General features: G+C 51.7%; 1 protein-coding gene across 1 annotated transcript in view; it reads right to left on the reverse strand.

Moving 5' to 3' along the window:
• PLXNA2 (plexin A2) overlaps positions 1-27,893 on the reverse strand; it is a 196,427-nt gene that overhangs the window by 52,101 nt on the left and 116,433 nt on the right. The window contains exons 5-10 of the mRNA XM_067310519.1: positions 23,575-23,675; positions 18,830-18,953; positions 17,824-17,977; positions 16,495-16,591; positions 11,954-12,068; positions 1,749-1,949 (exon numbers count right to left, since the gene is read on the reverse strand). Coding sequence (XP_067166620.1) covers positions 1,749-1,949; positions 11,954-12,068; positions 16,495-16,591; positions 17,824-17,977; positions 18,830-18,953; positions 23,575-23,675 — 792 coding nt within the window. The remainder of the gene's footprint in view (positions 1-1,748; positions 1,950-11,953; positions 12,069-16,494; positions 16,592-17,823; positions 17,978-18,829; positions 18,954-23,574; positions 23,676-27,893) is intronic.

A 27,893-nucleotide genomic window follows, 5' to 3' on the forward strand; every position in this document is an offset into this window, starting at 1 on the left:
CCCCAAAACTGTACTGTTTTAACTTACATTTATTTATACTGATTTACCTTGCATGGGTTTTATGAAGTTTGTATAAAACCAGATCTGCTCAACTGATAGAACTGAGAGTACAGAATTGTCCTTAAATTCTCTACCTACTATTTCCTATTTGCCTAACAGTGATAAAAGTGCTTTCCTAATGTTTATAAATCACTTGGGATAGGAAAAGTACTATAGAGTATTAATACATTTATTAGCCACCAAGCTGCAAGGCCCAAAGACAGCCAGTGATGTATAAATATCTGGTGAAATTTTTAAAAATTCAAAACTTCATTAACAATTTAAGACCATCTTCACTGAATATTAAAGTAGACCCTGAAGTTCTTCGTTCTGCTGCCTAAAACAAACTGAATGAGCCCTATCTGCCCGTGGACCTCTCCAAGTGCCCAGTGAGGAGTCAGCGGAGCAAGTTCTTCCCTGACCACCTTCCCGCTGAAGCGTGCTACGGGATCTGCCCACGCGGCGCAGGTGGAGGATGCCCCGTGGGCAGAGGGAAGGTTGGGTTTGCCGTGTGCATGTCAGCGTGCCCGAGTATGTGCCGCGGTGACTCTGAAAAGTTAAAGCCCTCCCCGTGAGAATTGCTGTGCTATTAATACCGAGCCTTCCCAGCGGCACTGCTGCGAGGCTGCAGTAAACCCTTCCAGGTCTGTTGGCCAGGACTATGCCACATCGTGCCGCAGACTGAGGCAGAGCTGCCTCCCCCCCCACCTGCTTCCTGAGCAGCATCGCTGGGGTAATTTCCATCTCTCTGTTGTGCCGTATCCTCTCGCCGACAGTGCTCCCTTCCCCTCCTTCCACGCACCGCGCAGCTTTTGAGCATTACTGTGTTCTGTCAAGCCGCCGTGACCTGGGATTTGACAGCTCCCTGATAAAGGGTCTGTGATTCTCTTTATCTCTCCCCTGTGAATTAGCTCGCCTTAACACCTTTGTCATATCCCCTCCTCCTCCTCCTCCTCCCTTCGCTGACCCCCTGCAGTCAGACAAGGGACTGCCAGATAAAGGATCTTCTCCGGGCCAGTGTTATAATTAAACACCTTGCACGCCTACGGCAGATTCCCACCTGGAATTCAGGATTAGCTTAACTCCCGGATTTTTCACTCTTTCCTGCCCCCAAAACAGCTTCCTTTCCCTTTTCCTGAGGCTAAAGCTGCTTCTTTCACAGCACTTCTGAGCTGCCCATTTTGGGTAGCTGCTGCAGGCGAACAGGGATGCTTGGTGCAGCTGAAGACGGCGGCAGCTCGGCCCTCCTGCCCGCAGCTGGGAGCCAGGCACAGCGTTCGCACAGCCGCAGCTATAACGCACCTGGGCCCCGACGCGGGCTGCTGCCGCCTTGGCCAGGCTTCGCCGTCTCACCCTTTCTGCTCTCCGGCCACCGACGGCACAGCAGCACTTGCCGGTCTCGCAGGATTCAAAGCTTTGGCTCACAGACGCGTCTTTTGCCAGGGGTTTACACGTCGGCACAGTGAACCTGCAGCCACCTCGGGCTTGCTCTTTCAACGCTTATATCTGTCCTTACCCGGAACGGCAACTGCTGGGCCAGGCTCCTGCGACCCGTCGCGGCAGGGACGCAGCTTCGCCCTCTTCCCTCTCCCACGACCGCAGCCCTTCCCGCGCGCCCGGCAGCGCCGCGTCCCGCACTCCCCCTCGCCCTCTCCCTTATCCCTTTGCACTGCTGCAGCTCCGCGGAGCCGGCGAGCCCGGAGCCTCACCGAGCTGTTCTGGCACTGGACGCTGGAGCTGTTGAAGCGCAGGGCGGGCACGCGGTGGATCACTCCCTGGATGCTGAGGACACACTCGTACCCGCGCTGGCCCGACTGCGGCTGCGGGAGGTTTCGGGCTTTCAGCGTGATGGGTTTCACCTCTCCCACCGGGATCAGGATCTCCTCCGTGGGCAGGAGCTGGGGGCAGTCCTGGGGGAGACACAAGAGAGCAGAGGTTACAGCGACGCTCAGCCAACAGCTCTGGCCACCTCACAGCCCCGGGGTGCTCGGGACAGGCACCCAAAGCCTCGGGACCAGCAAATTCCCTCCCCGTTCCTCGGTCTGCCACAAACCGGCAAGCTGAGTGCAGGAAAAAAGAGCCCCTGGTTACAATTTCGCTGCTCGGGAGCGGTGCTGATTTTGTCATTGCAGTCACACAGGAAGGAGCGTTGCTATTCAGGGAACAAAGCGACGGCATCCTCCTTCCTCCGAGCTTGCTGTGGGTTACGGGTTTTGTCTCTGGAGCCACGAGGCCTCCCAGCCCCGGCTCTTGCCGTCCCTCCAGAAGCAGGAGGCAGCACGTGCTCGCCTGCCTCGGCTCCCCGGCGCCATCGGAGCCCGGCTCCTCTGGGAGGTGGACTGGCTGCTCCTAGCCGCACGCTGCACGCATTCTGTTTTTTTTTTAATCTCATTTCATTACTTACAGCGCATGAATGCGTGTTGCTTCAAAAGGAGGCTGATCAGCATACGATGTGCTTTCCTCCTGCTACCAGGTACTGTTCTGCTCTGCCTTATCTGAGCAAAATTATGCCAACGTGCCATTAATTTCAGAGATTGCATTAATTTCTGCTCTATCTACTCTCACCCCTTACCATTTTCCGAAACCTCTGGCCTTTCTGAAACACCCAGGGAGCTCACTGCAGTGCTCCCACGCTGCTGTTTGCACTGACAGTCTCTTAGCTGCGAGGTCCCAGGGTGGGACACGGGCTTCCTGCAGCTGGGCCTGCCAGGCATCCCGAGCCGAGCCGCCGGTTGTACTGCTGTGAAGCAACGCTCTTCCCTCCTCTGTGCTGCTGCGAGGTGGAGGACGTCCAAGGACGGGAGGATTTGGTTGCAGTAAGTATCCAGAAAGGGTAGGGTTAGGGTTTTCTCAGACAGGATTAAGCACCCTAATCCTGACTCCCCTGGGCCCTGGGAAAACCTGCCTAGTCTGCTAAACTGGCCTTTTCTCTAGGAACCGCCGAAAGGGTTTGGTGCGTGCAATAAACTCCTCCAGCAAATGGTATTTGTAAAGGTCCTGCGGCGTTTCTTGTGTGATATTCTCACCAAGCAGGAGGCCGTTCTTGATCTGAGGAGCTAATACCGAGGAGGGATCTCTTGCAGAAGAGGGAGACCGAATCCAAATCGAACTGGTGTGTGTATGACTTGATCTTAGCACGTATCAGCAGGGCAGGAGACGCCGCACAGTGACGGGGAATGCCGCCTGTCCCTTCCTGCGCAGCGAAGACAGCAAAACTATCCACAGGCAATTGCAGCTCCAGATCTCCTGCGACGGGGTGTTCGCTGCAGGCACCGTATCGCGCCAGCCAAGGCGAGAGGCTGGCCCGGAAGGTGCCAGACCTCGGCGCAGATGAACGCTGATGCTGCTCCTTTATCCGGAGCTCTGGAAGCTGCTGGGCAGGAGGGAAGGGGATTTTCCAGGGAAACTCAGTGATTGAAGCAAATGGGCAGTGGCAGCAGCCCTTGCTTCAGATCAAAGTCCTTGTCCACCTTGGGGATGGAAGCTGGAGCTGTTCCAGGAATACATTTTTCTGAGTCAAATGCAAATTCAGAGGCATGTTATAGCTACAGCCTTTAAGTGCCGTCATCCCGCCAGGCCACAGCTAACGCCGTGAGGGGGACAACCAGAAAAAGACAACCAGGAGCAGCGAGAGGCTGCTCGGCCAGAGGAGGAGAAGGAGGAGGAGGAAGGCAGGGAAGAGGGGTCGAACCAAAACAGCACAAAGAAACGTCACTCCAGGCCCTTCCTGCCCCAGTCCGGAGAAGCACGCATGGAAGGGATAAGGACGGAGAGGCCGATGGGCTCTCTGTCCCGGGATCGGGCAGCCTGGCTCCTAGAGAATCAGCAAACCACAGCAGGTTCTGGGGAAGAGTCTGATACAACCCGCGATTAAGAGCTGAAGCTTCTTCTATAAAAGAGGACGTTAACCAGGTCCTGTTCCCGCAACGCAAGACACCAGCTTTGCCAACAGCAACCAGCAGAGCTGGAACCGAGGCCTCCTGTGGTGGGAGCCCAGCGCGACGGGAGCGGTGGGGGCTTCAGGACCCACTGGGGGACCGAGAGGGACCACAGCAGCTCCCCAGACTGACCCAAGCGCAGGCGAATAGCAGGTGTTTAGCAAAGGGGGATGCTCACACCCTGATGGCAATTTCATAAACAAATTAAGGAGTTCTCAGCTAGAGCTGGTGGAAGATTTGTAATGAAAGTTATTCAGTCCCTGAAAACTGCCTGATTTTTGCGTGTACAAAATATCATGAAAATGGAAGCAGTCTATTAAATTTTCCAGTGAAAACAGCATGAAAACATTTCAAACATCTGTGTGACTGCAGTAAAGGAGAAAAGAGCAAAAAGCTGCTGCCTCCAAGACTAGGTATTCTAAAAATGTGGCAGTAGGTGGTCTTGGGCTCTTAAAACGCTAAACACAGCGCTCAAAAGGTTAAGTACAGAGAACTGCTGTGTTTTGTTTCTACTTCTGCCACTCTCTGGCCAGAATAATGCAATGGTTAATTAACAGCAAGTTTTTATACTGCAGCAGCTCAGGACTTCACCACGCAAGCTGTATGCAAAATCAGACGAAACCGTCCCTGCAAACGGCGCTCTGCGGATGAGCGGATCACCAGTTCCACACGAGCCCCGAGCACAAACTCAATCTCCAAATGATAATCTAAGCTGAACTGCCAAAAAGAGCTACCGATGCACGATAGCTATATGACGTTCCTCCCATCCCTCACCATAGGATCTCCCCATCCTGAGCACGATCCCTGCACACCCGCCCGGGACAGAGGAGTTCTCCTCACCGTAGACACCAGGAACTGCAACATGCAGAGAGCGTCACAAGTATTTAAATTCTGTTTAGCTCTAACTCCCTTTGATTTAATGCAAATAGAAACCTAAATACCTGTAAGTATGTGGTGCTAAATGAGTAATCCCAAGTTAAAGCAGAATTTTGTAGAAAAAAATGGGGTTACGTCTCCCCTTCCTTTGACAAATTCCACGTTGGTGTGCCCAGGCCTTTGCCGCCCTGCTGAATCATCCGGCCGGGAATGCAGCGGGAGCCGTCCTCCGGGGCTCCTGCGAGCCGGGGGCAGGCGGGGAGGAGATCCGCGCGTCTCCCCGCGCCCGGCTGCGCCCCGCTCCGCTCGGGCCAGGCTGCTGGGATGCTGGATCGCCACGGGCTCAGGCGCGTCGTAAATGAGAAACAGATGCTACCGCGCTTGGAGGAGCCAGGAGCCTAAACTGCTGCCTCATAAACCTTTTTAGTGGCACTTTTCCTTATATATTTTTTATTTTATTTCTAACAGGCACTTTCACGGATTAACAGCCAGGAGCGATTTTAAACTCCAACAGCAAGAAAGCCGGCTACGCTGAGAAGGGCAGAAAAGCCCTTTCCTCCCGCGGAGCAGGTTTACGGGCTGGAAGGGAATGCCACCAGGAACCTCGCCTACAAGGCTCCCAGCGGGCCCGGCATCATGGATTCAAATCCCAGCCCAGCCTTCATCCTACTCCCAGCAAACTGCTAAGATCCATGGCATATTCCCTCCCCAAATCCACACTGTCTTTGCACACCCACTTTGTCCTCCTTGTTATATATTGCCACACATATACCATCTTATACCCAAGATCTTACTGCATTTGAAGGTTTTGCATTTAACCTCAAAGTGGTGTAGAGGACCAACAGGAGACAAATGGGTCCATGGAGGTTCCCAGCTCTTTGGAAAGTCTATGTTTGGGAGGAAAGGTATCCTGGAATTGTAAAATCTTTTATCACATTGTGATAAAAAATAAAAATCTCTAACCATATCACCGGTGGGAGAATCTCAGTGTGCAGTCCTGAGAAAAATGAATACGTTATGGACCATTATCCTTTCTGGCCACCGCCATTCGTGAGATGACTGTTAAGAAATGCTTTTTCCTACAGAGACATAGGAGGGGACTTACATTTTCAAATCTGCTCTGTAGTACTGGAAATGCAGGTAGCAAAAATTGTTCTACCATCATTAGAGACAAGCAGGATATAATAGACTTTTTTCCTTTTCTTTGAGCAGGGGTTTCACTGGGAGAAAAATGTCACATTGGGATCGTGGTGTAAAGCAAGCCGTCAGGCTGAGCGCCCTCCGCTCCGGCGAAAGCGGAGAATTGCAGCCCCTCTGTGTTGCCTGACAGCTCCAGTGATCACGTTAATAAGGATACGCATTTAGGAATGGAGGGATACGCAGGAAGATGCCATATTACCACCGCACAGGGCGCTTGGGGGGAGCCACATCGCTGCTGGCAGTTGCTACTGAATTCACCAGATGAGTGAATGAAGCTCCAGAAACCCGTAGGGGCTTGCGCAGGGTGCTGGGCCTGCTCGGCCGCCGCACGCGTTGCAGACAGCGCTGCTGGGGGCCGTCGCTCCCCTATCTGTGCCACTTCCAATCCAAGCTCAGTGTTCGGCTTTCAGGTCCTTTTTTCCCTGAGCTGCCGCTGCAGCGATGCGCAGGCACGGTCGCGCCCAGCCGGGCCCTCACACGGAGCGTGCAGGCACGCGAGCGGACGGAGCCACAGGTGCCAGCACCGGGTGCTGCTGCAGTTCTGCCACGTCCAGGCACCGCACGTGCGCAGCGCTGAAGGTGTACGCTGCCACACGAAAACCTGCACGGCAGCTCGGCGTACGGTGCACGTTTGTCCATCCGCAACCTCCTCCACACACTACCTGGTTTAAAAGAAGTGCTAACGAAATATTTTGTTAGGGGTGTATTGGCAATTTTATCAATGCCTCTCTCGGTGCTTATTCACTTCATAGAAATTGCCCGATAGACCGGAAAGCGGCCGGCATCCCGCTGCTCCTTGCCCGCATGCCCGCGGGGAAGGTCCCCTCTGCGAGCGGCTAACGGCACTGTCCCCTGGTTGGCACGGCGCAGCTCTGCCTGCCTGACTCTGCTTTCCACCACTGCTACTGCCAGGAAGATCCGAGTGTCCAGAAAATACAGAATAAAAGAGAGAATTGCAGTCAGCAGAATATGCAATTTGTTCTCTAATCAGTTTACTTTGTTTTTTAATTCATGAGAAGTAAATCCTGCAGTGAGCTAGAAAGGCCCTTATTACCTCCTCTTGCTAAACAAACACACACTGAATTCTCTCATTATCTTTCTGACTTCTGTAAACCCGAATAAACACAAATCAGAAGATTTGCTGGAGAAAGACAAGACTCCAATGCACGAGTGGTACAGACTTGTAAGGAATATTCTATGTATGAAATATCACCACACATAACTTACAAAGATATCTTATGCTTCTCCAGCACCTTTTAGCCTCAGAGATTCCAAGGTCTATAAACATCTCCAACACCAGAGATTTGCATCTTTCTCTGGAGCAGAACAGAGCACCCAGGGTTATTATTTGTGCTTAACAGAACAGTTTTAGTAGGTCAAATCTTCTTGCTCTTATTTGCAAAAAAAACACTAGAAATGGGGGACATTTCTTTTGACTATGAAATTTAGCCCAAATGGAAAAAAAATACAAGATTTTTGTACTTGTCATCTTAAAAAACATCTCTACAAATGTTACCTAATTACATGCATTTTAAAGTTAGGAACATAAATGAACTTGGCACATGAATATAAACCCTTGGCTCTTAGTTGTGTTCCCAGCGATATAAATTACAGTCTCCATTACTCATGGAAACACATTACTCTTCATTTATGCTACTGGAAAGGAGAGCAGGTCTTGCCCCTTAGCAACCACACATAAAAAGAAGAAAGTCAGCTGAAGCTAGACTTTTCTCACTGGTAAATTCATGTCAAATGACCTTTTGTCCTGTTTTGTGTGGTATGAATGTGCTGTAACCCACGTCTTGGCCTGTATTTTATAAAGCACCATGATATTTACAGCCATGTAAACACAGACACCGAAGTCTGGAGCAGCCTATTTCTCCCCCGTAAATAACCCCTTGTGGACCAGACGTGAGGATAACAGTGATCTCTGGCAAAACTTCTGCTCACCTGAGCAGGGACAGATTACAGGTGGGAACTTCCTTCTCGGATCCCAACAGTGTCCCGTAGCGCTGCCCATCCCCAGCAGCTGTACAGTAGTGCATTCTCCCATGTGTCTCTTTTCCCCAAAGAGCAAACACTGCAGCTCACGTGTACCAGAAATCTACTGACAAAAAGGGTTGCCAATAAGCTCAAACCAATCTTTCCAAACAGAGACGGGTTAGCCTTGCTGCACACCCAGGCCTTTTGTTGCTGTTGGCACTCTTTCAAACACGTACATCTCTAGAAGTTAGATGTGACCCAACATAAAGTCATTTGCTGACTTCAGTGGACTTAGATGTGGCCCCTATTTGTCCCCTCCACATTACAGATCCCATTCAGGTATTCAGAGATGGGGACTGTAGGGATAGATATGAGGAAGTTCAGTGTTGTTTTATTTCTCTCAAGGAGCATCAGGCAGCAGTGAGCATCAACAGGTACAATTTGGTGCAAAGACATCATTCTCAAAGTCATAATAATTTAAACCTAAACTCAAAGGAGTCAGAACAGAGCTGAAATCTGGCTCTGCACTAAACTTTAAGAATCTGAAACACTCCACCCCCCAATTCAGCATCTCACATGTGGAAACGACATTATCCGTACACAGTGGACATCAAAGAGGGAATGGATCACACATTCTGGGAAACTAATAGGATTTATTTGGTTCTAGCTCTCCATTGGGATGGGGTGTAAGAATATATCTATGTTTCTACACTCCTCTTCATCTGCATGTTTTATACATTTACAGAGACACATTTTATAGCCATAAGCCTTACACACACACAAACCCAACCCCCTCACACACATTAAAATGATATTATAGGCCTGATTTGAGGTGGTAAAGGTCTCAAGGCTCCATCTGTTTCATCTTGGGACTGAAGCTTTGTAAGTGAGACAATCAGTGCTACACACCCACGAGGCCTCTTCTGGCAGAGACCTTGCTTTTGGGGGTGCACGTCAGCCCCAGGCCTCTGTCCTCTCCTTGCTCCTTAGGTAGTGCTGTCTAACCACGCACCTTCTGCAGATAAATGAAGCCTCAGGCTAAGAAAAGGCTGAGAAAATAGAGTGCTTATGTTATTAACTCTTAGAGAACTAGTCTCCTGCAAATAAAAGCCTCAAAGCAGTCTGGTTTTACACCATGTCAGAAACTTCCCACCAGATGGAAGATATCACAGACAGTCAGCTCTACCCTGGAAGACAGCTCTGCTTTAAAGGTGTTGGAGGGTTCTGTATTCATTCACCAATGAGTCCAAATCAGATGTGCCTTGTTTACAAACAATATACGTTAACTTCTAAAAAGGCAATAGCATGATATAAAACAGAGATCTGACAGTCAAGCTGTGTCCTTTCTCAAGCATCATAAATGCCTATGATCATTGTTTCCCAGTACCGGTGGCTTTACCAGCCACCTTCCACCCTCCGTGACAACGCACCAACCTATCCCCAGACTCAGCCCCGAGTCACCTGCACCTACTGTCGAACTCGGGCACTGGAGCTTAGGAACCAATTCCTGTCGACAGGGCAAAGAGAGACAGGAAAAGCTTGTTCTCTCAGTTGTATTTTCATGGAAAGCAGGGCAAAAAAGCAGTATTTAGTTCAGTCAGTAGATTCAGAAAACTGCAAGGAGCAAGCGTACAGATCACAAAAAGGGCTTTGCTTTCCACTATCACCTTGCAGCATGGCTAAGGCTTTGAGCTCCTTTCCTTTCCTAAGGCAAACAGATGATTGCTAATAGCATCAAAGGGAGTGAGTTACACATTTGAATCAAGTTGGGACACAAGTTATGAAGGGCCAAGAGTAAAAGGGAATATTCGGGATATTTTCTAGTAAATTAAAGTCACAAGAAAATTTCCAACCCCATGTGAACATGTGTGCAAACCTTATGCAAGAACATGCACATGGAACTGAAAGTAGGCCAGCACGTATCTGTGTGTTGCTCTCTCTGAATCCTCCTTGACAGAGGCAATTCTGGCTGAAGTGCCGTTATTAATGTTCTGATTCCAAACACAATAGACCTTCCGCTATGAAGGGAATGATGTTGATAAGCACGAACATTTTGCCAATATATCAGGCCATGACACAATGAGAACATTGCGATCTGAATTGTTTTAAGTGAGGAAACTTTTATGAGGCGTTTATCTGATGTGTTCGCAGGAGTGAAATACCCATAATAAAGGCATTAGAACTGCATTGTGTACACAAGTGGCAATTCATTTACTTTAAGTAAGCAAACAAATTAGAGCATGTGTGTTCAGAGGTGCAGAGAAGTCATGATGAACAGCAAACCATCCGTATTGTTATCATTAGCCCTTATCAAAAGTAATCACCAGAAAGGCATTAGACAACACATAACATCCACTGGTAAGAAACAAACTAATGGAGGCTCTACAAGATGAAGAGACAGAGGAAGTACTTTGGAGACATAAGAGCCTTGTGGCTCTGCAGATCACAGCAGGAACTGGCCAACAGACATCAACTCTTCATTCGCTCTGTGTGATCTCAGGTAATGATCTCCTATGCTTTCCCAAGAGTAAAATGGAGATAATGGAATTGTCCTACTTTACCAGAGAGTTGTCAAGCCATAAAAAACATTTTTGATATCATAGGGCTGAAGAACTATAAAAATGAAGACTATAATTGTAAAGCCTGGGAAGACAGATAATGCTTTGAGTGTGAAGGAAAAAAACCCCACACCACTAGAGAGAAGGAAAAGCAGAGGTTTTTACTTTCTCTTGCTGTCTTAAAAGGAAGTTTCTTGGTTTTGAACTGGACTGAGAAAGCTTTGGCTTGTCCTAGGGAGGGTGCTTCTCTGTGGGCACCTGTGCCTTTGCTGCATGATGCAGTTCTTTGAGGTTGCCGCAGAAGTGCCTCTTGCCCTCACTCGTGCATGCCATGAGGGAGGTAGCGCCTGCTCCCGGTTACACTGTCCATCCCTTTGCCGTTGCAGATTCTTGCTGAAGTATGTACATGTGCAGTTCCTCAACATTTCTTGCCTTGTGTCTATTTGCCTCCTGACATCATTTTAAACAGAAAGGCACATGTGTTGTTTAAGTTTCAGGTTTAGTGTTGGTTTAGCTAGCAGCCTGGGAGCTTGAGTCACTTCCATTTAATGGCTCAGTGTTTCACTTTCCTGACTGATCTTCCTCCATCTTCTCATCCATTCATTCTGTGTCTCCACTATCTACTTAGGAAGGTTCGTCTTCATCCTTGCTAATCTTGCATTCCTTGCTTGTTCAATATTCTTGTGTGTCCTCACTGCTGTGTGGCAAAGTTGCTTGTGGGCTATACCTCCTTCCAACTTTTAGAAGCGTTTTTAGAATTGAGCCCTACACCTTTTATTAACTCTTAACAGAGAAGGCTCCTGGTCCACAGCATTGGAACCCAAATCAATTCTCTTTTTCTAAGTTTGGGACTGTTCACATCTATAATTCCCTTCCTAATCAGTTTACAGCCAGGCTACAGTCATAAATTTCAGACCTGTCAACACAACACACTGAATACGGCACCAGGAGCCCCACCAAGAGCTCTGCATCTGACTGGTCATTTGCTGCTGGTCAAATCACTGCATGTCTTGTATACAAAGCAGAGTTACTGAGATGTACTGGTCTTTGAGAAATCTCTGAGATCTCTGAAGGAAAGTACTACAGAAATTAGAACTATTACTGAATTTAAGCATACCCACTTATCAGAGATCTGGCGTTCAGGTTGAGACACACTGCTTTTGCTAGACTGACACTTTCTTGCTAAGCTCCTTCAAAGCTGCTTCTGCACTTTTAGATGCCAGCCAAGAGAGAAGTACAGGAGTACGCCTCTACCCTTTGGAAAGTCAAAACCCCTTACATTAACATTGGTTATGCTACTTGTGCCATAGGAAAAGCAAAGCAGGAAGAGCTCAGAAGTACTCAAAATGGTCCCAGTACCTCAGAGACGTTGATCCGCCCTTCCTGAAAGGAACACGTGGTGGGATCGTGGGTGCAGAGGTTCCGGTACTTGCACCAGTGGCAGCGGAAAGCGCTGTTCACACAGGACAGGCACCTGCAGAGAAGAGGACAGCGTTAGTTACAGAGCTGGCTCTCAGGGTGCAGAGCCCATATGGGAATAGCTGGGCTTGGACAGGAGTCTGGGCTCAGGTTCAGTCATGGGATAACAACTTCTTTGGAGAAAACTAACACAAAACTACACAGTCTGACCTAGGGCCAGAATCACCTCAGTTATTTGTTCAAACTCTGCTTCTGTCAACAATTTGAACTATATAAACAGCTTCTTGTCTAGGAAAGGGATGTTCTGACACAACAAAAGTAACAAACAGTGCAATCTTAGGTTTGGGAAACCACTCAAAAGACAGTCTTTAAACAACCTGTGAGTTCATTCACTAATAAAATACAGGCTTGGATTTATGACACTTCATTACACTGGGGCACAACAGAACACAGCATTGTACAGTCTCTGGACTTAATTTTTAGTTTCAGTAGAATCTGGAAAACAAGGGAAGCTTGGCAAAATTGGATCAGCTGTTTTACAAGTTAGGAATGCTTAAAGACAGTGGTAATGCTCCTGCTTGGCCTTGGAGTGCAAAGTGTCCAGCAAGCACTTTTGATTTATGTTGAAAGAAATTAACTGTGTATGAAATCTTTTTGAAAGACTGGAGACCCCTTTCAGACGTGGGGTGTGCCCAAGTGCCAAGGAATTGGCTGGATATTTATCATCTCACACTTTCTAATCAGCTGCCAATTAGACGAAAGGTTCGTGCTAGCTGCTAATATTTGCAGGAGCAACCTGCTCCACCTCTGAGGCCAGTCCTCGATGTTACATGACACTGTTTTGATGACTGTCAGTTGGCGTAAGCGTAAGCCATCCCCACGGGGTTTGAATCAGCCAAGGTACCGGACAGGCAGGAGAGGGACCAGCACTCAGGACCCTGCGACCACCCCACCCTGTTGACACCTCGGCATACTGGCACGACGTGGGAACGTGGCAGCAGAAATCTAGAGGGTGAGATAGAAGAAGAGCAGCAAAAGCTGGACCGCTCGGCTCCCGCTCAGCTCCGTCAGTGATGCTCGGAGTCCAGGTGCTGGCTGTCAGCTCCATGCATCTTTCCCACAATAACATCAGTTCTATTTGGTTTTGGCATTTTATTTAAGTTGTACTAGATCCCAAAGGGAAAGATTTGAAAAACATTTGAATTACAAACAAATCTGCTCCTCTATATGGAACAATTTTTTTTTCTCTCTAAAAAAACAGCGGTAGGGGCAATTTGAATAAAAACAATCTTCTCACCAAAAATCAGTCATCTACGTAAAACCAACATCACCGTGGCTCAAGCAATTCAGTTGGCACCAGGGGTACAAATGCCACTTGGAGTGACAGAAGCCAGGGCAGGAGGGTTGATGGAAAGCTGTGGGGGTTATTCTTGGACTTGCACCTCTTCCCGGGGAGGACATGGAGAACGGACACAGCACAACACCCAAATCCTCAGGCTGTGAAGTGCATTCTGGGCAAATGTCGCTCGTGAGGGAGGAAAGCAGGTTGTCACTGCCCTGCCTCTTTAACCTCCCTGGCACTGCGTGGTGCCAGCTGGGCAGAGGTGCCACCGCCTGGTGTTTCCTCTTTCAAGCTGCTGCCACTCAAATGCATATTTAATAACTTAATTGTATTTTCCTTCTGATGCATTCATAGTGACCTTAATAGCCAAGGAAGCTTATTCTAATCATGCAAATGCAAATCTGGGGAGAAATATCAAGTGCTGCAGGCTTATTTAATTACTCATTTATTTGACCCATTTCTGTCTCCATTTCTGTTTGCAGCATTTCTCCCACCCTCCCTCACCTGACTCAGACCTGGCCTTTAGCTTTCCCGGCTGGAGCTGATGGAGCTCTCTGATGATCTTAGCACTGCTGGGATCGAGGGAGGAGGACCTGTTTGACTGTCCAGGCCAACAGTTTGGTTTGGCACCTCTCACTGTCCTGTGGTTTTCTGGCTGCTGCTTTCAGCTCTGCTCGGCCCCAGCTGAGCAGGGTGAGGGCTCCCTGCAGGATCTTGAGCTCTCACGGACTCACAGAGTGTCACCACCTTTGCTCTTACATCCTGACCCTGCTTTCTCAGGGACCACTGTCTCTCCTTCACTTCTCAGTGAAGCTGCATCTCTCCACCTCATCTATTCCTTAGCTTGTGAAAATGGACTTAAAACTGAAACCACTACCAAGTTCCCTAAGCCCACCTGGAACCCCCTGGGGACACAGGAGTGCATGTAACTGAGAGCTGAACCGTCTCGGCTTGCGCACTCACATTTAGATCAGCATATGAGGTTTAACAGAATCAGTCTGCAAAAACAGCCTATTCTTGTCTAAGCCAACCACAAACATCTTCCGCCCTTCTTAGCCTAAAGCAAACTCCCAAAGGGTGCATGCTTCATACAAAGCACAAAATCATTTCTTTTACTACCATGCAGCCAGAAATGGCTCGGCTGCTCCACTGCTCTGCCTTTAAATACCCTAGCAGTTGCGATGGAGAGAGCCTCAGACATCAATAGGTCTATCTGCTGCAGTGGCTGAGACCTGTCTCCCTTTCTCTCTTTCGTGTGTTGTGATTCATTCCTGCTAGGCTGGCTCGTGCCCTTGTTGAACTTAGTGATAATGAGCCCAGTACGATGTAAGCGCTGCAGAATTCACAACCCTGCTAGCGCTGTATCTCCAAACACCGGCTGTTAGAAAGGCATGGTCAGATGAAGCCAAATTACTGGACAGAAGGGATGTATTGCCTCTCCTGATTCAAACCTCCACTCCTAAGAGAAAGTAAGGGTCCCCTGTAACCTCATCCCTCAAGCAAACCCAAAGCCATGAGAATCCAGCAAAACTGCCGAAAGGACGGCACGTGTTGACAGTGGGGGAGAGGCAGAGGCTGACGCTGGAAAGCTTGACTGAGGGACAATGCAGTAAGGACAGAGCTGCGCACGAGTGTTAACGTGACGGGGGGCAGGGATCACTTGGGAAACGGTTACGGTCTACCGTGAGAGATAATGTGTGGAGACTGAAGGATTCACAGGGCTCCTTTCATCCCGGTACCCCTGCTGTGTGCTGTGCCCCCCACCCCCCCCCAAATATTTTTTGAATGTATGCCTTGAAAAACTCCCTGCAAACCAAGCTCATCAGAACACACAACAGTCTTCCAAGCACATCAGGGAAGGTCCCATACTTTGAGGCTTTAAATCTAGTTCAGAAAGATCGGGAATGACCCTGTGTTGGCGCTTCTTGACCCCTAACAACCAGCTAGAGCAGTAAATCATGCTCCGAAAGCAGAGCTGACAGCTGACCCCTGCAGTGGGGGATGCCACCCAGCCTGGCAGGTCAGGCCTGCCTTTCGTTCTCTGACTTCTGGCAGGTCCCGCCTGCGTTTTTTCACTTTGGAGTTTGAGACTTGCTTTGTTTCCAGAGAGAAATCTATAAACACTTCAGATCTGTAAACACTTTTTTAAGGCCAGCCAGCTGCGCGCTGCCTTCCAGGGCCGAGAGTGGAAGATGTGCCCGTGGGGGAGATGTTTGTACAACGCTCAGCAGCGCGGAGGCCTTGCACCGCCTGCCCTCTCGGAGCAGCTCACAGCGCCCGCGGTCAGGTGCTCGGGCTGACACTCGTGCAGCTGCAACGGGCTCGGGGGGCCTCTCCACCTGGAGCGAGGGGAGGCAGGCAGCAGGGAGCCGCTCTGCTCAGAGGGCTTTTGCTCACTCCATCCAGAGTACATCAGCTGTGCTCAAACGCCCATGCTGGAGACTTCCCTGCCACTGCCCTCCTGAGGTTGCCTCCTGCTACAGTGTCCTCCTGGATCTTGTGGAGGATCCAGGCAGGACCCAGCACCACGCACTCCTGGCTGGGTACAGAGGAGAAAGCGTCCATCTCCTCCGGGGATGCTCACAGCCTGCTTTCCTGGAGGCTCTCTGAGACACTCTGCTCTCCCCTTGCCAGCTGCCTGGGAAGACCTAGCTGAGTTCACAGTTGCAGGATCATGCAGCTTGGGGGCACCAGCAGGTTAAGGTTTTTTCAGGCTCACTCAGTCTCTGTCTCTCAAGGCAGAGAAACCTACACACAGATTCGGAAAGGCTCACGCAAGCAGGGACCTGCAGGGTCCCCTTCGATTGCCGGCTCGGAGCACACCTCTCCTGGCGCTGAACCTGACAGCACGATAAACCCCTCCTGCTGGGCCCGCAGTCCGGCACTCGTTTCACAGCCCCTTCTCTTTTTCAGTCTGGTGTTTCCCTCCACACATCCCTCCCTCGTGCATCTCAGAGGCACAAAAAAGGCTTTGGGGCTTTACATGGATTAGTTCAGAGCGGCTTGGATTTGCTAGGTAGCCTGGAGAAGCGGTGGCTTCTGGGAAAAACAGTTGACTATACCACTCAAAAAGCAGATGAATAAATAAGAAATCTACTCCCTGCCTTAGGCCAGCAAGGAGAAGGGAGGGCGTACTTACAGCTGGTGGGCGCTGCAGTTGTAGAACTTGAACTCCGTGCTGACAAACGTCTTCCCAGTCTCCCTAGACTTCAGCTGCAGCACAACGCCAAACCAGTCTGCAGAGCAAAAAAGAGCCAAACAGTCACTGCAGCGCCAACGGAGGAAGCCACAGAAGACGTGGCGGCATCCTCTCTAGGCCTGTCAGACGGTTTCCCGAGCCATCTGTTTTGGGGTAGAAGGTGGGAAGCAGGTTGCTCTTGCCGTCCTGCTCGCAAAGGTGCCGGGCTGCCCCCTCCGTGGCGAGTCTGCGCCAGCTCCCGAAGTTCAGACCTGCGCAGCCGCTCACACCTGGCAGTCGCCTGCCGCCGGCTGCCTCCCCCAAGCACCTCCGGGGAGCTGAGCTAGCTGTCTCCAGCAATCCCTCCAAACCAAATCAGATTTGATGGCAAAATACGTTGGAGATGCAGGGTCTAAACACTGCCTTAGGTCACATTTGAAATGAGTTTGGGATCTCATCCCATTCCTTAAAGAACTTCTCTCCTCAGCACAAAAACATACTAATTCAGTCTACTCTGAAAAGCAGCCCAAGACTAGAACAGGAGACAATTTTGGAAACAAGGGCATTAACGGAGCTTTTTAGGAGACTCAGCACTGGACTAATTAAAGGCAGATCGCTCTCCCAGAGTTGCTGTGCGGTAAGCCTGCACCGGCCCGGCTACCCCTGCGGCTCTCAGCTCCGCCGTGTTCACCAGTACTCAGGCTCCACAAACTATTTTAGAAATACAAAGATATCAGCAGGGAAGCATGGTTGACACCTGGAAGGATGCCAAGGAGAAAATGAGTTTTAAGCAAGTAGCATTTTGGTTATGGGAAGAGAAAATATGACAGCAGTGATATTAATGAAGAAACAACCCAAAGATCAGGACCAAAAAATAGAAACCGCACCACCTACTCATGGGTGCTGAGTCAGGCCTGGCGTAGCGGCTCTTCCTTTCTGCACCCACCCAGCGCAGCGAAGCCGCGAGCCGCTGCCCGACTCCAGAGCAGCCCCGGGGCAGAGCCCCAGATCCTGCCTCTGAGCCTCTGCGGCAGCAGACGCTGGGGAAGGCTGTAAGAGCAGGCCAAGAACGTGGTGCTGCAGCTCCCAGCCCACCTTACCTCGCGTGGGGTGGATTTTTTAAGGAAGAGGCGTATTCACCTCCCTGTGGTCAATGGTCTTTGGCAGAACCACGAATCTCTCCAGCAGCAGCCCCAAGGGCTCTGCTCTGTCTGGCAGAGACTTCCAGACCCACACCGCGCTCCCTGGCACTGCAGGTGCCATATTCCTATCCAGAAGCCAGCCGCTCACCTTGATCCACAGGTATGGCAGGGACATCTTTAGCTGTTGGCGAAACGCACACGACCTGGCTGCCCGACACCCCACCTTCCACCTCCGTGAGGTTCCCGAACAGGCAGGTGATGCCGGCCGACAGGTCCGGAGCATCGCTCACCAGCAGGCTGAGCTGGAGCAAGGGGAAAGGAGAGCAGAGAGGAAATCAAACCCAGCCGGCAACCTGTCTGCAGCCAGAGCTGCTCAAGTTTCCGTCATGTTTTCAGCACCACCGGCTGTTTTCCCGTTGAATAGTGACCCCTTAAAACACCCGTCCACACGCAGTGCTTGTGATGCCCACCCCCTTCCCGGGCCCTGAGGACTGACGGCATCATCCCGCATTTTAACACGGCGATATCGACACCCTGCCTTCACAGCCACCGCTCAGCGGCGGCAGCTTCCCGCGCCTCCGCGTCCAACGGCTCGGCAAACCCGCCCTGGCGCGCTGCTCCCGCTCCACCGCAGTGCGGGAGGCAGCTGCGGCGCTGGGACGCGTCTCGGCACCCCCGGCGCGGCCCGGGGGAGGCCGAGCAGCGAGGACACAAGGGAGGCAGCTGCTCCGCCGCGCGGGGCCGGCCTGGGGCGCGGTGACGGGCACCAGCTGCGGGCAGCACTTGTGCCGGGGCAGCCGGAGGCACAGCGTGGGAGCGCTGAGCCGCTCCGAGGGAAACAGCTGGGACGCTTCGGAGAACCAGGCCTCAGCACAAGGCACGGAGGAGCTTTGGGGAAACAAAGCCTCTCCTTTCAACAGTTAATGAAACCGGACCAAGAAAAATGCGAGCAGAGGCCCGGGAGGAAAGGGAATTTGTTGCTGCAATCCCTGCCCCCTCCGTCCCCTCTGCAAGCCCGACCTCATGCAAAGACATTTGTGCTTATGGGAAGGGAGAAAGGCTGGAAAAGGGACTGGCGGCTGCGAACGTGCAACGCGCTGGAAACGCTCCTCACGCACAGCCCGGCCCCGTCCCAGCCTGCCAGCAGCACCTACCGGGAGGCTGTGTTCGGACACGGAGATGCTGCTGGGCTGCACGGTGACGCTCATGCACTGGCCGATGCTGGCGGCAAATCGGTTCGGCTCGTCCGCCCGTTCGCAGCTGTCCCGCGGGGAGCACCTGGCGCACACGAGCACACACGTCAGCGCGCCCCGAGCCCCGGCACGCGGCCGGGAAAGGCGGCACGGGAGAGCGGCGGCCTGGCGGGGTGACGCTCTGCGCCAGCACCAGCCGCGGGGCTCCGGCACGCCAGGTTAGGACCAAAAGGTGCCAACAAGCGTACTGGGATGGGAGAGGGAAAACCCACGAGCATCCCAGGAACAACTCCGGTCCCACCAGTACTGGGAGAGGCTTCTGCCCACCAGCTGGGTTGCGGGTGCTAGGGAGCCGGGCACACCGCCTCCCCTCAGCTCAGCACCCTCCCTGCCTCATTTCTGCGAGCCATAAATCCATAATCTGCACCAGAACTACAGCGTAAAGCCTTAAAAGGCAGTAACAAGATGCTGCCTCCATTTTAATTAAAACAAAAACGTGTAGTTCATTCATCCTCTCTTCCCAAAGCTGAAGAGTGTGGTAGTGTTGGAAACGGGAATTTCTTCTCCTGCAGCTGCAGACTGTGCGCTCTGCTAGTTCTCATGCCTCGGTCCCCCTGGCTCTCTCCCATTCCCGCTTTCAGGAATGGGAACCACTATGTGTGCCAAACAAAGCGACTAGGACTGCTCGTAGCATGTCGCGCACTCAAGGCCGGATCACTATCCCAGTCTTCCCACTGCAGGTCTCCTAAGAGTGGACTGAAATTTTGACCCAGAACCAGAGAAGATATCGAAAATGTAAAGGAACAGGAAAAGACACCTGTGCTTTGCCGACGCAGAACTGGAGAGCGCAGAAGACGGCGCTGGCGTGGGAAACGCCGCTGCCGCCGCGGAGAAGCCGTGCAGCCCGCTGCAGCCAGGCTGCCAAGCCGCATTGCGCACCAGAGGCGCCTGCAGCCCCGCTCAGCCCTCCCACGGCCCGCACGACACCCAAAGGGCGACCGAACCGGCTTATTAGATGATGGGAACGACCTGCCCACCAGCTCTCTAGCTGTAGGCGCCGCTGCTGAAGGGAAGGCGCCAGCCCGAGCGGATTGCACCGAGGCAGAGCAGAGCCCGCTAGGGAAGCAGGAATTATGAAACGTTTCAAACCACGCGTCAGCCCACGCTGCACGGCAGCGGGATCCCTCAGCGATTTTCTCTCTTATGTCATCTGGGGAAGATCTTGTTCTTCAAACTCCACTCCTGGGAGCACACGACATATATTGGCATTTTAAAAGTGTTAATGAACTATCAGCAAACTTTATCACTTTTCACTCACTATTGATCTTGACCTTATTTAAAATTGCAGCGCAAAGCTTAGAGGATCAAGATATTGTCACCAGTAAGTTCTTTTTTGACATTTACCTGAACGTATATGTTACTCACATTAGCAGGGCGCTGCGGTCGGACCGCTTGCTTTGCTATCCCCCTTCGAGAGGCTCGGGCAACCTTATGTAAACGCATACGTTAGCGCAAGCACCAACTGCCCACAGAGTCTTACTTTTGCCGTGCCAGATCTGTCTAAGAGCAGCTGACAAGCGCCTTGCAAAATCACTTCTCCGAGCACCAGAATGGTGAACTATCATCCTTACTGAGAGCTATTTGCTTCTGAAAAGGAAGAGCGGAGTTTACACTTTCTGCTTCCAAACAGCCACTGTGATACCCTGCAAACAATCTTGCTGTTCTCCTCACCCTCTTGATTTTCTTTTTTGGGGCTATAATGGAGCTAAATATGAATGCTGCCAAAGGAAGAATTATTGAGGTTTAAGTGAATCTGTAAGATAGCTTTTAAGTGAGCTCTTGACTGGAGCCTTTATCTCATTGACTCACTGGAATGGTTCTTTTTTATCATACTATTTATGGCAACAGCCCTAACGGAGATAAATAGGCCTGTAGACAATAACATACTTGCAGAGAGCAGCATATGGAAGAGTCTTGCAGGTTTCAAATCCCACTGGGCTGAAGAGCCTCTTTAGCAATCTCCTCGAGGCCTCTGCCTGCTCCCCAAGAGCACTGGCTTTAGAAGAGGAGGAGCAAAAATCCTCTCTTTCTCAAATACAGGGAGAGAGAACTTGCAAGGAGGCAAAACCCGGACTGGGAGGGACACGCGAGAGGTGCAGGGCACGGGACAGGCTGCTCAGCTTCTTTCTCGTTGCTGCTCAAGGGGCCACGGCGTGAACACAGGAATTTGCAAAAGAACAGGTACCTTCCCCTCACTGGCTTTCTTTAGCACCTTCTAAAATTTCCTGGTTCCTGGATTTCTTAAAACTTGGTGCAACCGTGCTGCCCACAGCCGCCACCTAATCAAGCTCCTCTGGTAGGTCTGGTGCTACCTGCTGCTTCGCTGTTCAAGTCCTCGGCCTGCTCCTGGCACATCACTCGCGTACGGACACCACTAGAGCCACCCGATCGGTACGGGCCTTACCGCAGGCATGACCAACTCCTGCTTTCACCTCCAGAGTTTACTCATTTAATCCTCACAGATAACTCACATTTATGAGCACCGTTACTCTTAAATTGCAAGTATGCATACGTGCGCGTGCACCGCCATACAGCAGAGCCTTAATCACTAGCTCAGGCCTTTAGATACAGTAATAAATAATGATCATATAATGAGAGGTTTACATAAAAATACATAATGAACGGTTTATCCCAGGACAGCTCGGATCCTTTTATTATTGGCTGAAAAGTTCTCAAAACTCTTCTGGCTTCCTGGTTGCTCAGCACCCGCACGCCCCTGCTGCCCTCCCTGCCCGCAGCCCCAGGAAGCAGCCTGCCCTGCACCCTTCCCACCGCGCGGAGAAGCAGCTGGTCCGTCGGGCAGGGGGGAAGCGCAAGAATTAGAGGAGAGAGATGACAAATTAAATACAAACACTCCAGCGCTTGGGGCCTCCACACAGATATGACAGAGGCTTCAGTAACAGTGAGATAAACTCAATTATTTACAGCTTAAGACAAGGGCTAAAAAATGATCATTGCTCCAAGCAGGCCAAGAAACTGGAGAAACTCAAAGGAGGATGAGAAACACCATCAGGGAAGAAGCTCTTGCTGGGAAGAAGTTAATGCCTAAATGTCATGGCCAAAAGGGCAGAGGAAATGACGCTTTTCTCTCCTCTCGACATCGAGGGTTTTCTCTCTGCAAAATGAAGATAACAACCTTTACCTGCTTCCCAGGTGGTTTATGAGATGCAGTTCATTAGCGCTGGGAAAGCACTGGGCGATCCCGGCAGAGGAGCTGCCGTAGGGTGCTACGGAGCAGCACCGCGGGCACGTGCCGACGGACGCTCTGCGCAGCCGCTTTTCCAGCGCGAGCCGCTCGTAAAGCTGCCTTCGGCACCAGCCCAGCCGGGCCCTGCTCCGTCCCTGCTGCACAACTCACCAGAGCACCCACAAACTCGTGACTCGTGTCAGACTTTGCAGCGTTCGAAACAAACGCCGCTGCGGCCTTTTGACGAAGCGAGGGGACCGGGAGGCCTTAGCTGTAGGCCAGGCTTGCCCGAGCGGAGAAAAGCCCAGCGCCTCTGCCCCGGCGTGCTGCACGCCGCCACGGGCGCCCGCAAGGTGCAGGTCCCAGGAGAGCGAGCCGGGTGCCCCGCGCCAGCAGCTGCCGGCATCTCGCTGAGCCTCCCCGGACGCTGCGATGACTCTCTGCAAATCCCCCGAACCCTGACGAGTGCTGGAAGCCCCCCAAAGCACAGAGGTCCCTGATCCAGGCCAGATTTTGCATCCGAGCCTCCCTTTCTTGCTTCTCACCCTCCCAACACCTGCTGCTTCGGCACGGGGCCAAGTGCTATTGTGCGGGGCCCTGAACTCTGCCTCTGCCTCCGCCCCGATTTCCATGCGCTTAGCGGGGCCGCTCTGCTAGCTGGCACGAGGCCGGAGGGATTTCTATTCCTCTGCTCCGTATCCTCTAGGTTTGCCCCTCCTCCCCGCGCCGGGTTCGCCTTGTCCCCCTTCCGCTTTAGGAAGTGATCGTTACGATTGCAGGGGAGAGAAAGAAGGAACACAAACACCTCTTGAATTCAGAGCGCGTTTCCCAGAGCTCCCAGAAGAAAACCCGGAGCCCTTTGTGTCCGTTACGTGCAGCGGGGCTGCCGGCATCGCGCTCGCCCACGGCCCCGCGAGCCCCCCGCTTCCTCGCGCCGCCGGGCACGGCTGGAGCAGACACTCTCTGACCTTTCCATGCAGAATTTAAACCTCTTCCAGCTACATTTAATAGGGTTTAGCGCTCTGCTCTGTCACAGTGCTGTAACCTCACTGCAAGCAAAGCCCCGCTCACATCACCGAGTCTGCTTGTGCTTCTAGAAATGCCCTGCTAATCAGGAGACGCCAGTGACTTGGCTGAACAGTAGGAGAGAGCAACGTGCGAGGTCCCTGCTCCCACAGGTTTAAATTCTGCTTTTCTGTTGCGTTCCATGACACCCCCTCTCCATGCCGTGCGTATTCCACCTCTCCTAAGGAAGGAATTCATCTTCCAGGAGCTCTGGGATTTTTAGTGGCATTCGCACTGCAATGCAGGAAATGTCCCGGGAAGAGAAGAATGGATTTAAGGAACTTCAGCCTAATTCGTTTTTGCAAAGATTATGCGGGAGGTGCTAGGTAGGTTCCAAGGCTGCTTTCATCATTGCCACCACCAATTTAAACCAAACGGGCAAGGCTGGACTTACATATGGTGAAGCGTGCACCAGCCGCAGTGCGGGTCCCCCGAGCTCAGGCACTCCCCGCAGGTTGTGTACTGCTCGCAGGACTCAACAGGCACGCGGGACACCTGGAAGGGAAGCAAACACACACATTCAGCACCTTTTCATTGCACAATAAGAGCGTAAAACAAAGAGCAGCTACAGGACCTACCGAGCAAGTGTTATTTGAGTAATACAAAAGCAATTCACAAACTTTAATGAATCAATTCTAACATCTGTGCAGAAGTCGGCCAATAATAGGAAATATTACAGACTGAGTCACGAAGTCATGCTGTCACTTAGGCAAAGCTACACAATGACTCAAAGGTACATACGAGCGTATAATCTCGGAGTCTTGAATCCCCACGCTGTACTCTGCCCTCGCTCGAAAAAATCCTCTTGGCCGTTTTGCCCAGCGAAGTTGCCGGGAGGAGCAGAACCCTCTGCCCCCGATTTACGGCTTGCTCTGCTGCACTCAGACCGGCGAAAGCTGCTTCAGGGAAGAAAGCTGGCAGGAAATAAAATTCCCAAAGCCACTGCGCGGCGGTGCACCTGCATTCGGCCCGTGCGTGGCCCCGGGAGCCACGCGGGTGCTGGGCCCCACCGCAGCAGCCCGTGTGCAGGAGCTGGGCCTCGCACTGCCCCAGAAACTCAGCAGCACCTGGTGCACGGAGCAAGCAATTTGCTGCTCATCGTTTGCTCTTGCACAAGCCAAACTCCATGCCGAGGCTGCGTTTTGGTGTATTTTCCCACGAATACATCTCTACTGAGCAGCGTAGGATTGACTCTCTGCTTTGCGCTTGCTGCTGCCTCCAAAATTTGTGCAAAGACACTTGCCACCGATATGACCCAATGGAAGTCCTAAACCAGCAGCATGTTGTGACAACTTCACGTTGGTTTTAATAGTGGTGCAAGGCGTCAGCAACAGCGAATTTGCAGGTCCATGTGGCCACAGCTCTACCGGTAACTTTTAACATTTTTAACACAAAATGCTGCGGGGCTGGGACTTTACACATCAGGAATTAAAAAGACCCCATGTACTTGAGAAGCAAAATGCAGACTTGAAACCAACCTGCCTCCCGCCTGGCTTGGAATCCCTCAAAGCACTTGGTTGCATGTTTAAGGCTTTAATAAAAAGGAGGAGAAATGGAAAGGCAAATATTTAAGGAAAAAGGAGTCCTTGTGTTAGAGATGAAAGCGAGCAGAAAAAGCAGCTTTTATCTTTTCAAGAAACGGCAAAACCCCCGCATGCTCGAGTACACCTGAGAAGAACATTTCTGATTCCCGTCCCAGCCGGGCTCCCCACGGCAGGGCCGGCCGTAGCCCGGGACAGCCGCTCGGAGGGGCTCCTTCCGCCCCGCCGTCCCAGCAGCGACCCTGCGCAGCGGGAGCGGCCGCGGCGGGCCCGGCCTCTCGCCTGGGCTTTCGGGCCCCCCGGGAGCGATGCCTGCGACCGGCTGAAAATTAAAACAACTGTGTGCCTTGCACTCGCTCTGCCCGTCACAGCAGCGGGCGGCTCGCAGCAGCTGGGGCGCGCGGGGCTGAAAGGCAGCAGTGTCTCCGCGGACAAAGGCCACTTTCACGCCAAGTGCTGTTGATATAGTGAGAACCCAGTTCCTCTCTAAACATGACACCAATAGGGCTGCTATTCTTCTTGTTTCCTGAGCCCTACTCAACAGCTTTTCATAAAACAAAAATTGCGTGCATCTGCGGGTAAATATATATTTTTAGCAGAGCCAAAGTCCACGGGACACGCTCAGCTAAGCCTGGAGAAAACTAACAGCGAAGCAGGTCTGGAGGCTGAAGAGCAGTGAAGGGTACCTGTCGGATGCGAGAGGCAGGGCTATGCACCGTCTGCCTGCATGTAGCGTGGGATGGCTCTGCAAGGAACTTCAGCTTAGAAACGGGAAAGAGAAATGTAGGATGAAGGAATAGCACAGAGGTGCAAAGAAAGGGCTTGGGAGAGCTGGGTTTGAGTCTCGGCTGCAAGAGGCTTCTGGTGAGGCTTCTGCAGGTCTCCGTCTCTGCACCTCACGCGGCCACCTGTAATGTGCATTTATCCGTTTGGTCCTTCCTGAGGACAGGAACGGCCTCTCAGTAACAAGTTCTTCTGCAGAACCTGGTGCAATAGGGATGCGGCTCTTAGGGTGCTTTTACTATAAATATAACATAAAATATAGCCCTGCATACAACACACACACATTCTTTATCCTTACCACACTGAACCAAAATCAGCCCAGCTGTAAACAGGACGAGGGTAGGATTTGGGGTATCAGTGCCAACTAAGGGCTTAAAAATACCAGTTTTGCATTTTGGGCTGCGCTGGAGGCAGAGATCACTGCTTGAAGGACCACCCTTGCAGCAGGGAGAGGCCGGTGAAAGCTGCGGGCAGGGGAGTCGGCACCCGTTCTCGGGCAAGGGTTACAAACAGCCCAGCTCTTCGCTGCCTAGCAAGCACCAGGAGCCCGCGGGAGCTCCGGCGTTCCTGGGCGATGCCGGTGGAAGCGGCCAGCAGCTGCAGGAGGCCTCAGCGCGGGGGTCCAGGAGAGGTCCCCGGTTCCACCTCAAGGCTGGCCGGCACGCTGCACCGAGCCCGGAGACGCCGCAGGGCTGGAACCGCCGGTCGTTGCCGGTCCCCCTCCGCGCACCCGCACCGTAACGCATCACAGGATCCGTCCCTGCGCACGTACGGCGCATTTATATGCAGCTCAGGGCTTGTTTCGTGTTTGTGAAGAGCTGTACGCTCTCGCAGCGCTCTATAAATAACGGAGGGTTTGAATTATACGAATAGCAGTTTGTTACCGATCGTTCCATGCTACGTACGCATTTGGGCTCCCTTTCTGCTCGGAGGCTGGGGCTTCTGTACTTGACAATTCTTTAAAAATCATACAGAAATTCTGAACAGTTCCTGGAGTCATGGTTTCCTAGCCCAAAGGGGACCATTTCAGCCTTTCTATTTACTGCCTGCATAATTCTGGCCACATAATTTCACCCAATGCACCTCTTTGTAGCACTCAGCCTTTGGTGGCTAAGGCAAATCTGGCCGGGGGAGGCTTGTGCGAGCTGCTCGGCTGACGTTTGCTGAGCAGGAGTACCTGGCCCTGCTAACAGCAACAGAGAACCGAGGCCTCGTGGGCGCCTCCAGATTGGCCTTTCTGCAGCCACGGCTGCTCCAGGGTCAGCTGCTCCGCTTCCCGTTCCCCGCTGGACGAAGGCCCAACACTGCTGGGGTGAACTTACCATCTGCTTTTCTCAAACGCTTATGCCTGCGACTTTGAAATTCATTCTTCATAAAAATTAATGCCAGAAAATCTGTATTGCTTCAAAACCCAAGGAAACTTTCACATGAAGAAGTTGCAGAAAGATTATGAACACAAGTCATTTAAATATTCAAATGCAAGAAAACCATTGGGGTTTTTTGCAGTATTTGCCCAGCTCTCACAATACTATTATGTTATCAACCATCCTTACAATCTAAATATCTAAAAGATTCCAGCACTCTAAAGAATATGTTTCATTTTAATGGAAAAACGGGAGAAATCCCATTAATAGTAGGATATTTCCATGTGTTATCACATACCTATTGTGAACACCAAGACTGAAAGCTGCTTCCTTCAGAGACCGCAGAGAAGGAAAGCTTAGATTCCCTTCCTCGTTCTGGAGGTAGGGTGGAAAAACTCTCTTGGCTTTAAGTATTTTTAAACCCTTCTCTGCCAGCCTAATTATCATTGTGAGACTAAAGCACTTGTGTATGTGAAATACTGCGCTAGGAGAGAGCAGAAGACAAGGCACACCATGCTGCAGACATGCGGCTGTCTGCAGGCGGAAGGAAAAACACCACGGATCACTGCCGGGAAAAAAAACTCGCAGAGAGCCACTGAGATCAGACAGAGAAATGACGGATTCCAGAGAATGTTAAGAACTAAATGCTGTGGCAAAAGGATACAAACCCCCCAAGACAGTCAGAAGCCCCAGACCCAGACCCCGGGCGGTGGCAGGTGGCGGCTCGGCGCCTTGCCGGAGACGAAGGCTTGGTTTCTTCCTCCGCTCGCTTTCAGCACCGACAGCGGCTGGGAGGGAGCAGACGTGGAAGTCCAAGAGCTTTTCCCCCACCGCCCCCTTTCACCACGATTGTCAAGCAAAAGCAAAAGGAGAGGGCAGGTGCTAAAAAGCAGCTGAAAAGAAATAGCAAGGAAATGGGAGAGGCGCTTGGGCATCCCGAGCGCGTGGGGCACGAGCACCTTCCAGCTCCGCAGACCGATGTGACTAACAGCTGCCACGGGCTGGTCTATTTGCGCTCTCATCCT

The sequence above is a fragment of the Apteryx mantelli genome, chromosome 25 (assembly GCF_036417845.1).
Source record: "Apteryx mantelli isolate bAptMan1 chromosome 25, bAptMan1.hap1, whole genome shotgun sequence".
Lineage (NCBI taxonomy): Eukaryota > Metazoa > Chordata > Aves > Apterygiformes > Apterygidae > Apteryx > Apteryx mantelli.